The 10,597-nt window shown below is 38.9% G+C and overlaps 1 protein-coding gene across 2 annotated transcripts; it reads left to right on the top strand.

Moving 5' to 3' along the window:
* Positions 1-3,136: 3,136 nt before the first annotated feature.
* Positions 3,137-10,596, top strand: LOC109244743 (transcription factor GTE10-like). 2 transcript variants are annotated; one of them, XM_019411884.1, is made up of 10 exons: positions 3,137-5,185; positions 5,294-5,342; positions 5,483-5,638; positions 8,773-8,840; positions 8,941-9,007; positions 9,147-9,215; positions 9,299-9,414; positions 9,520-9,586; positions 9,673-9,803; positions 9,880-10,596. In XM_019411884.1, the coding sequence occupies exons 1-10, from the start codon at positions 3,848-3,850 to the stop codon at positions 10,150-10,152; spliced, it is 2,334 nt and encodes a 777-aa protein (XP_019267429.1). In that variant the 5' UTR covers positions 3,137-3,847; the 3' UTR covers positions 10,153-10,596. The 2 variants fall into 2 exon arrangements, with proteins under 2 accessions (XP_019267429.1, XP_019267428.1); XM_019411883.1 differs by having other exon boundaries at positions 3,137-5,194.
* The last annotated feature ends 1 nt before the right edge of the window (position 10,597 follows it).

Genomic DNA, 10,597 nt, shown 5'->3' with positions numbered 1-10,597 from the left:
CGACCTTTGGTTGATGCCGGAAAATCAAGATGATCATCCTCAATTCTTATATTTAACTCGTACCGGTTGTGAACATATGTCTATGTTGTTGCCTGGAACTCGAGCAAGCTTTCTTTTAATTTTCGGGAAGCATCGAAACTTCTCGGATTCAGATCGTTAGTGAATGCTTCGGCTGCCCATTCGTCCGGTATGGCCGGTAGAACAATTCTTTCCTTCTAGAATCTGATCACGAACTCCCGCAGCAATTCGGACTCTCCTTGTGCAGTCCTAAATATGTCGGCCTTTCGGGCCTGTACCCTTTTGGTCCCGGCATGGGCCTTGATAAAAGAATCCGCGAGCATCTCGAAGTAATCTATTGAGTGCTCGGGCAAAAGCGAATACCATGTCAGGGCCACCTTCATGAGGGTCTCCCCGAATTTATTTAGTAAGACTGGCTCAATCTCGTGGGGAGCTAAATTGTTCCCCTTCATCGCCATTGTATAGGTGGTGATGTGCTTCCGAGGATCCGAAATTCCATCATACTTCGGCACGTCTGGCATTTTGAACCGCTTCGGGATCAATTCTGGTGACATGCTTGGTTTGAACGACAGCTGAGTATATTTTTTTGAGTCCGATCCTTTCAACACCGGTGGTGCGCCCGTTATTTGATCCATTCGGGCGTTTATTTCCCTCATAAACTGCATGATTTCAGTTTTAAAGGGATCATTCTCACTGTTGTTACCATATCCGCTACCATTCCCCCCCTCCCTATCGAAGCAGATTCCCCCCCGGGATGTTGTTGTCGACCCTCTGCGTTGTTTGATTTACGGAAGCACCAGGAGGAACTGGACCTTGTCCATTCGCGTTATTGGAAGCACTCAACAACGCCTGCTTCAACTCCGTCATGACCTGATCCTATCGTGAGAGGCGGCCAATAATGGCTTTTTGTTGCTCCATCAGGATCCTTACTGTTTCAACGATGTGCTCGTCTTCAGCATCATTAGGAGTTGCCTCTCGAACATGTCGCAGATATTGTCCGTTGTGGACTGGCGTGGCCTCATCCCCCTCGTTGCAGGTATCACTGATTGTATCTTCTTGCTGAGGCTGATTTCCATGTGACTCAACGTTGTGTGCGATTTTGACATCGTTATCTACCTTTTTCTATGATTTTTGCTAAGAACAAAGAATCAAACAGGTTAGTAAAAGGATCAACTCAATTACACAACTGTCTAGGCCCCACGGTGAGCGCCAAACTATTTACTCGTAAAACGGTATAGTTGAATTTGTACGTGGTTTATAAACAAGTGAATCGATTTCATCCCAAAATGATAAATAAATTAAACAAGAATGTAAGACTTAGCGTGAAATCAAGATAGGACAATAGAAATCTTGGTTCCGAGAGCAGAGCTTCCGGGGGCAGCAGTAACAATATTAATAAGCAAGAAGATAAAATATTATTGAGCTTTGAACAGTATATAGCATAAGCTTCTCAGAAAATTCTCTCCCTTAAAATGGTTGTTGGAATACCTATTTATAGTGGTACCTAGGGAGCAAGGTCCTAGGATCAAAGCCCCTCTTAAATGACAATTACGAAGGGCATTGAAGAATGCATAACGGTAGGCAGTACATGCCATATTCTCTATAACGGACTACATACTTAATGCTATAGAATATTCTCCATTAAATGTCACCGGGTGGTAGGCATTTATCTCGCTTTTAAGAGCATAATTCCTTTCAGGGACAAGCGAGATTGTCGTCTTCGGACCTGGTTGCCTTCTGCCTTCGGCTACACGTGTCGCTTTATTATGCGAGCATTTAATATGAACATATTTTATCCTATACAATTTTCTAAATAATTCCACACTTCACTACAATAATTCAAATAGGTATTCATGCAAACAACGAAACGATTAAGATAAATTCCTAGCAATAGATAAGGGCTTGAGAATAAACAAGTCCAAACATAGTAAAAATATGTGCACATAAAAGTATTATGGACGTAAACAAAATCTAAAAATCAGTAGGGTATTGGACTTAATATAAAGTATGGGCTAATGTCTAATGGGTAGGACTAAATATAAGTTATACAAATCTCGGATGGATATTCGAAAATCTAAAATTCGAAAACCAAAATGTACAAAGATTGAATAAATATTTTTGGTTTTGCCTAATAGCTTGTTTCGATGATTGTTATGTATCGTTTATAATGTGTCGTGTAATATTATATTGTATCGTTTTAATGTATATAATATTTGGATAGACTGTATTGGTTGCCGCCGTTTCATGATATTAAGCACCAACACTATGAAGAATAAACTTGCAATATTATAAAAATAAGTAAGGTACGAGATATAATTATTATATAAAAAGGTAGGGTAAAGGATAAAATATGATTATTTAATAATAAATAAGGCAAAGATGAACAAAAATTAGATAACGATGCAACTACACCAAATCGATCGTTCCATTAAGTGACATTTTCTATCATTACATAACGACATATATTTAACAATACGATACAACAAAATTTAAGTACCAATTAAAACAAATATCATATTTAAAGTAGGATACAATATAACAGGTAACAACCATCTTAAACAAGCTATAAATTATAATCATCCCCAATAACCACACAAATGCTATTACAGTCAAACCTCTCTATAACAACCTCGTTTGTTCCAAATATTTTTGGATGTTATAGCGAAGTGCTGTTATAGAGAACATATATTATAACATAACTTAAAAATTGGTTCCGGAAAAGTTTGACTTACATAACTGAAAAATTGATTTCGAAAAAGTTTAGCTTTTATAGTGAGGTGTTGTTATATAAGGATATTGTTACAAAGAGGTCTTACTCTACATACACGATTACAAGTGTAACACATTTTCCCTCGGAGCGCGTGCATATACTTCTTAATTAATGATTGCCGCGTAAGATTGATAAATTAACCCAACTGGAAAACAATTTGACAGATCTGAAAAGAGTTGGCCAATAACAATCATAGCCGCGCGTCTGAATCTGACGGTCTGAATAGAAAATTAAGGAAAACCGTTTGATCAAATAAAGAGAAAAAACAGACGGTTTAGATTAGTTAATGAACGGCGGGCTGGGCTGCAAATTACCTTTAAGTAGAGGGGTGGCATCAAGAGACCCAACAAGACAATCTCGTAAGTACTCTCTTTCTCTCTCTCTTTATATATTTCATTTCATCTCTCTGTTTCTCTCTCTAGCTTTACCTTTTCCTCTTTTCCAAATCTCTTTGTGCCTTTATATATTTATTTCGCAACTCACAAGCGTAAGCATAGAAGGGTTTTACCTTCTAGGGTTTGGTCCTTGATTAGGGTTCGTGGGTCTGACCCGAACCGATAAGATCTCAGGCCTTTATCCGGGGGAGATCCAGGTTTTCAATTGGATTCTTCTTGGGTTGTCTTAATTTATCCTTTTAGTTTAAAAAAATTAGGGTTTAAATTAAAAGTTAGGATCTTTTTCTTTAGGGTTTGTCTCTGAATGAAGGGAATTTGATTTGAGGTTAGGGTTTTTCTAAATCTGTTATTCTTTTATTTATTCCAATTCGTTAAATTCATAACCCAGAATAAATCAGAATTCTGTTATTGAGTTACTATACAGGAAATGAATGTGAATATATTCTGAGTTATCACAAGGCAAGTCTTAAGCTTGGATCTTGAACAAAAGGGGAAAACAACGAATCAATTGAACTCTGCATTGCGCGAAATGGTGAAAGTTGTCATATACCAATGCTATTGATATCTTACATAATTGTCGACTTGGCGTGTTTGTGTGTAATTTGAGGGGATCAAAATGTTGAGAAGAAATAGTTGATATGTGCACACTTGGGGGGTTATCCACATGGCACCTACTGTTCCAATAGATTACACTGGGCAGAGAGAATCCAAGAAATTGTTTAAAAAGGATTCAGGTGATATGATGGGAAAATCTCGCAAGGTTTTTAAAGGTTACGCGTCTGGGATTGTGCCAGACTTTTCCAATGCTGTTGAGACAATGGCAGAATCGGAGGGGTTTGGGAGCTCAGGACGGGTTGATACTGAAAGGACTGCTTCGGAAGACTCTTGTGCACCTAAAAGGAAGTCCTTTTGTTTGAATGCTGATGGTTATGATCGATATGGTGTACCGATTCAAGTAATGTCGTTGTCCAAGATGTCACGTTCTGAGAGAAGAGGTTTGGGAATTAGGTTGAGGAATGAACTTGAACAAATCAGGACACTGCAGAAGAAAATTGCTTCTGTCGACTCTAATATTTTGGTTCATTCACCTGCTAGCGATATTCAGAATTGCACTGATGGGCAGAGGAGGTCAGGATCGGAGATATCTCAGAGGTATCTGACTGAAGCAGTTGTGCCTCCTGGGAAGAAAAAGGCTGCGCTGGGAAGAAATGGACCTCTTACTAAAGGATCAGGAGCTAAGCGGCCTAAGCCAATGAAACAGGCCGTCCCTTCAGATACCAGCACTGTCATGTTGATGAAACAGTGCGAGACACTGCTAAACCGACTGATGTCACATCAGCATGGTTGGGTCTTTAATACTCCAGTTGATGTCGTAAAGTTAAAAATCCCCGACTATTTCACTGTTATTAAGCAACCAATGGACCTAGGGACCGTCAAATCAAAGTTACATTCCGGAGAATATTTGAGCCCTTTGCAGTTTGCCGCAGATGTGAGGCTCACTTTTAAAAATGCAATGACATATAATCCGCCAGGAAATGATGTTCATTTCATGGCTCAAACACTTAGTAAATTTTTCGAGGTTAGATGGAAACCCTTAGAAAAGAAGATTCCTATAATAGAAGAGGAACCTTTACCTTCTAAGTCGAGTGTTATCTTAGAAACTGAAACTGATACTCCTCTAGCAATGCCGCCTTCAAAGAAGAAGAAAGTTGCTCCGCTGGAGAACAAGGTTAAACCAGAGCCCGTAAAGCGAGTCATGAGTGATGCTGATAAGCATAAACTCACTGCCGAGATTGAAGCTTTACTGGCTGAATTACCTGAAAATATAATTGATTTCTTGAGAGAAAAAAGCTTCAATGGAAGTCAAGTCAGTGAAGACGAGATCGAGATTGATCTTGATGCTCTTAATGATGATATCTTGTACGAGCTACGGAAGCTTTTGGATGAGTATCTACTGGAAAAACAGAAAAAGCAGGCAAAAGGTGAACCCTGTGAGATGGAGGTAAATACAGTTATGTGGATGCCTAATGTGTTGCTTCATATGCTACATTACATTAGTGAATCCTCCTTGTGTGCAAATTATAATGTCATATTTTTTGTTGTTCTGCAGCTTCACGATGAGTCTGGATTCAGCAATTCATCCATGCAACCATGCAAAGGTGAGTTTGATCCGTAGATGTGAAGAATTTGAGCTTTTGAGTTGATATAGTATGATTGCCAGAGTTTCTGGTTTCTGATTCCTTTGGTCTTTCTTTTTTTCTTCCGTTTTCCCTTTTTTGTGTTTTCGTTCTTTATACAGGAAATGATCCGGCAGATGAGGAAGTGGATATTGGTGGGAATGATCCACCTGCTTCAAGCTTCCCGCCTGTAGAGATTGAGAAGGATAGAGCTCGTAGGAGCAATAAGTGCAGTAGTTCAAGCAGTTCGAGTAGTGATTCTGACTCTTCATCTTGTGGTTCGTGCTATTAAGAACGTTTTCTTAACTTGTGACCTTTTGGCATGTTTATTACTATTAATTTTGTTCATTGTAAATAATAAGTTGTTCCTTTTATCCATGCATGCTCACTGTCTCGTCCCATAATGGGACACACCCGAGAAGAGAAGTACTTCAGCTATGACATTGTTTATTTTTACTTTTTTTTGCATTTTCAGGAAAAGTCTGCATGAGTTACATACTTGATATCCACTAATTTATTCATTTATTCCACTAGAGCTCATCCATGGGTCGGTCTAGGGGTTTGATATTTAGATGTTTTTAGCTGGTTTCCGTATGTTAACCAGAGGATGGGGTGGAGAAGGGTAGAGGGGAAGGCCCGTTATCCACTGAGTTCTGAAATTGTGTGCCCACTTGGCCGTCGGGGATTTCTTGGTTATCGAAAGGAAAAAATAAGAGAGGATGTTTGTTTATATTGTTGCTCATTCTTTCAATGACCTATATGCCTCTGTTTTCCTAATTGGTTTGATGATAGAATCTACAACCACTGCATTTCTTACAATTGCCTCCCACCTTAATCTGTAAGTGCTAATATCTTGAGTAATTTCTAGATGCCTAGAGTCTGAAGTGTTTATAGAATTGTGCTAGCCACAACAGCAATAAACATAGTGTAATCCCAAAAGTGGGGTCTGAGGAGGGACTGAGCAGCCAAAAAAAAAGATCCCGTCCTGTTCTCCCTCCATCATCAAACCTACCATATGTACACTGCTACCGTTCTCCCTTTCTTTGATATTTCTACACACCTTTCGGAACTATTTCCAGAAATCTTGTCACAAGAACCAAAGTATTAGAGGCTACCATGCTCCAGTTTAAGCACGAGGAGAGGTCTACTGCATCCTGCTTGTTTTTCGTTTTCAGCAAAATATGACATTGGCGGCTTTTGAACTTTTTCCAGACTTCTTGTCTTTGCCACGATGAGTTTCTATTGCTATACCATTAAAAATCTGCGCTTCTCTTTGTCATGAGGAAAAGGGTACTGAGATCGTGGATGCCATTCCTCTCATTTATTGATCATGTTTCCCCACTGTATGGTATGTATCAAATATGTATTTCTCTGTATCTGCTATGTAGGATTGACTTTACAACTGGTAAGCTCTTAGAAGTTACATCCTCCAGTTTTCTTCACAAGGAAAAGGCTACATGTGTTATGGATTCCCTCCCTATCACTTTCAGTTCTTGTTTAACATATATATATATATATATATATATATAATGTGTTCTGAAGTAAATAGGGTATCAGAACTCAGAAGGTTGATTTGGCTGGGATATTCTTATTCCAAGTTGGAGGTGTTTTTTATGGTTAATGTAAATATGGTGATAATTTACGAGATCAAACTAATTGCGGGAATAGGAGGCATAAAATGTCACAAGGAAATCAGAGGAATTCAAGAATGGATTGATGCAATGACAGAAGCTTTTGGTGCATAAATGAATGACCTACGGAATAGGGTTTTAATTTTTTGTTTAATACTACTCATCAAATGCATGTTTATATTGGCTTTACTCAGAAGGTATCACTTTTTGCTTAAAGTAGCAGCATCTTGTAGAAAGGACATATCTATGGTAGGATGTTCACTATTCTGAATTATAATTTAAGAAAGGTGTCAAAGAGTGATACAAATAAGAAAGAAGATAAGCATAAACATTGAGAGAAATAACTGGATTGCTCTTTCTATTTGAGAAATCAACTTCTTTCAAGTTCTACGAAGAAGTTTGTTTTACATCTTGCTCATCAATTTTTCTTTTTCTTGATTAAAGAAACATCTTGCTCATCAGTTTTGAACCTCTACCACAGTACCACTTGAGTCATTCCCATGTGAAGCTTACAAGTTTTCTGCTCCCCTTGCTCTTTCATGCTGCCGAACCTTTTTCTGAAAAATAAATAAAACTTGGCATCAGTACTTTGAGATTTTGACACTGAAGCACCTTGCTGCTGTCATGATAAGTCAGTAGGCCAGTGAAAATGTAGTATTTCTTCTGGCTAGGTAATAGAAACTCCTTCTGAATTTTTCCTGCAGGCTAGCTAGGTAATGCAGGTAATGAGAAATTCTTAACTTGATATTACTTTGATATGGTATGTTCTCTTGGGTTTCATCTCCCATTTTTTGACCTTGGGCGTGAGAGTGTGGTGTGGTGTCTCCCTGTTGCATAAAATTGGCTTAACCAGATATAACTATAAGTTTGACGTTTAAGTAAGTTAGAGCTCTTTAGCATGCTATATGAATGACAATGAGGCTTGATGGTCTTTGAATCACATTAGCAGTGTTATGTAGTTATCTGCAGTAACTATTTGAACTTTCAATTACTATGAATATAAAGTGTTTGTTAGAAGTTTGAATGCTTGATTGCCTTCTGTCATCAAAATTTATTGTTGCACAAGTTGGCAGATGTAGATGTATAAAGAGATAGTAGTGAGTGTGATTTTTTGGCTGAAGAGCTTGAAATTGAAGTGTATTTGTATTTCAAAACGAAATCATGCTTTATTTGCTTATTGTCTTTAGATTTTAAACTTTGTTTCTAGATCTTATATTCTGAATTGTTGTGTGAACTTCCTATGGTAACAAAATTTGTTATATGGCAAATGTGTATACCTCTTATCATATTATAATCCTATTGGTTAATGTCCTTTTGCCAAATAGATTTCAGAAAGATATTTGAATAGAGAGATTGTGATGCCCGTCAGTTGCTTGTTTTTCTCATTTTTCTCTCATTTGGGAGGATATAGCCAAAGTAATAAAATATCAGATGTGTACTTGTCTAAGATTTGCTTAATCTCCCCCCCCCCCCCCCCCCCCAACCCCACACACACACACACACAGAAGAAATTACTTTGTCCAGCGATGGGTTAGATTTTTTACACTCCGTATTAATGGAGAGAATTAGGTCGAATAGCCATAGATGCCTTTCAAAGTGCATGTTAGAAGGTTGAAGGTTCAACAGTTCTTATTTGTCTAGAATGGTTTTGCTTTTATATGTAGGAAGTCTGAGACTGTTGGAACGTTAGTATTGTCTTGACTGCCGCATTTACTGTGAACTTAAGGCACTATGTATCGTTACTTCCTAAAACTGTTACCACTTGTCTTCCTTTGGTACAGATTCCGGAAGCTCATCTGGTGATGAATTAGATGCTGGTAAAGATTCAGTTCCTAAAACTGTTCAGAAGGTGTGAATATTGTAGCCTAATATTATTTTATATGTGGTTCTCTTATCTGATAATTATTATAATAACTGATGCCTTCTAAATTCGTTTTGTTCTTCCGCAGGCAACAACAGCGGCTTCAGGGGGGAGAACCGAGCAGGAAGATGAGCTTGATCTTCCAGAGACTAGAGGTTGTCAACCTGTGGAATCAAATATCATGATTGTCATAGCTGCTTTTTTTTCTTTAAATCTGTGGGCAGTGGGAAGATTTTGATAGCTATATTTGGTCAGTATGTGTGCTGATAGTGTTTTTGTGTTTGTGTCATACAGATTCCCTGGCTGACCTGCTGACTTCCGAGAAAAAGTCCATTTCTGCTGAGCTCGATGATCATCGAGAGGGTAAGCAATGGTAATAGATGAAGAAAATGTCTGGTACTAGTTTTGCAGCATCATCTCACACATCCTGTGCTGTAACCTTTTAGAGGAGAGTGCTGAACCTGAGAGGCAAGTCTCTCCTGAGAAGCTTTACCGCGCAGCTTTGTTAAGAGGTCGGTTTGCGGATATCATACTAAAAGCTCAGGAGAAGAGCCTTGAAAAGGTCTGTCAAACTTTACCTGCTGTTGCCTGTGTTAAGTTAGATTCTTTAGTTCCATTCATCCAGGGTGTCCTGTTGTTTAGCTAAAGAATGTTTTTACAATTTTAGGGTGAAGTGCGGGACCCTGAAAGGCTAAAGCTTGAGAGAGAGGAGTTTGAAAGGCGAAGGCGAGAAGGTTTGTTTTTGTTGTTGTTAGCATGCACGGAATTCCACGATGACATCTCTGAAACCGCCTCTTTATTTTTTTATCTGCTTATTCAGAGAAAGCTCGCTTACAAGCAGAAGCTAAGGCTGCCGAAGAGGCTCGTAGAAGAGCCGATGCAGAAGCTGCTGCAGAAGCCAAAAGGAAACGAGAACTTGAAAGAGAAGCTGCCCGCCAGGCACTCCAGAAGGTAAAGACAGATGAGGTGGATTTATCGGGATCATCTTTTACTGTCACTGTATAACTCATAAATCACATGTTCGCAGATGGAGAAGACTGTTGAAATCAATGAGAACAGTCGATTTTTGGAGGATCTGGAATTGTTTAAAGCTGCTCCAGATGAACAGTTAGAGAGCTTCATTGAGGTGACGAGTCCTGGTCATTCTGAGAATGTTCTTGGCAGTTTCAAATTTAAGGCAAGTACCAATCCGTTGGAGCAACTAGGATTATATATAAAGGATGACGAGGAGGAAGAAGAAACTGAACCACATAGCGTTCCTGTTGTATCGAATGATCCGGAGGAAGGAGAGATTGATTAATGTCCCTTTAATACTTTGGCCAATCGACAAGTTGGAGCGGGTGATTTTCTTTTGAATTCTTGCGTGGTGCTTTGGTATAACTCTCGTTTTGTGGTCCCAGGGCAGACTGGAAGAAAAAGGGTTGTGGGAGTCCACAAATGAGAAGCATGAGCTTTTATTGACTTTGGGTCTCCCTGTAATCGATGCCAGTGTCTTCCCCCCAGTTTGGATGCTTCTTTGGAAGACTTGGTTGTGGGGTCTGGCCAATATAGCCAGTCATCTTATATTTATATTGCAGATTCTTTGCTCGTGTAGAAGTTGGAATGGCGTGAGTTGGTTATCCGTCCAGTGAAAGTACTAGGGAGCGGGTAGAGCTAGGCAGATACAGTTTTGTTGCATGATTACATGGTTTAGTACTAGATTGCAGCTATATTTAATTTGAGTAAAAGAAAAATGTTGATTAAAG

Source organism: Nicotiana attenuata, unplaced genomic scaffold (genome assembly GCF_001879085.1).
Source record: "Nicotiana attenuata strain UT unplaced genomic scaffold, NIATTr2, whole genome shotgun sequence".
Classification (NCBI taxonomy): domain Eukaryota; kingdom Viridiplantae; phylum Streptophyta; class Magnoliopsida; order Solanales; family Solanaceae; genus Nicotiana; species Nicotiana attenuata.
This window is presented reverse-complemented; position numbering and strand designations above follow the sequence as displayed.

Bases quoted from the DNA above. Each gene is read 5' to 3' on its own strand.
- LOC109244743 (XM_019411883.1), top strand. From the start codon at position 3,848: ATGGCACCTACTGTTCCAATAGATTACACTGGGCAGAGAGAATCCAAG. The intron at 9,008-9,146 runs GTTGTCAACCTG...TGTGTCATACAG, and splicing joins TGATCTTCCAGAGACTAGAG to ATTCCCTGGCTGACCTGCTG. The intron at 9,216-9,298 runs GTAAGCAATGGT...GTAACCTTTTAG, and splicing joins GCTCGATGATCATCGAGAGG to AGGAGAGTGCTGAACCTGAG.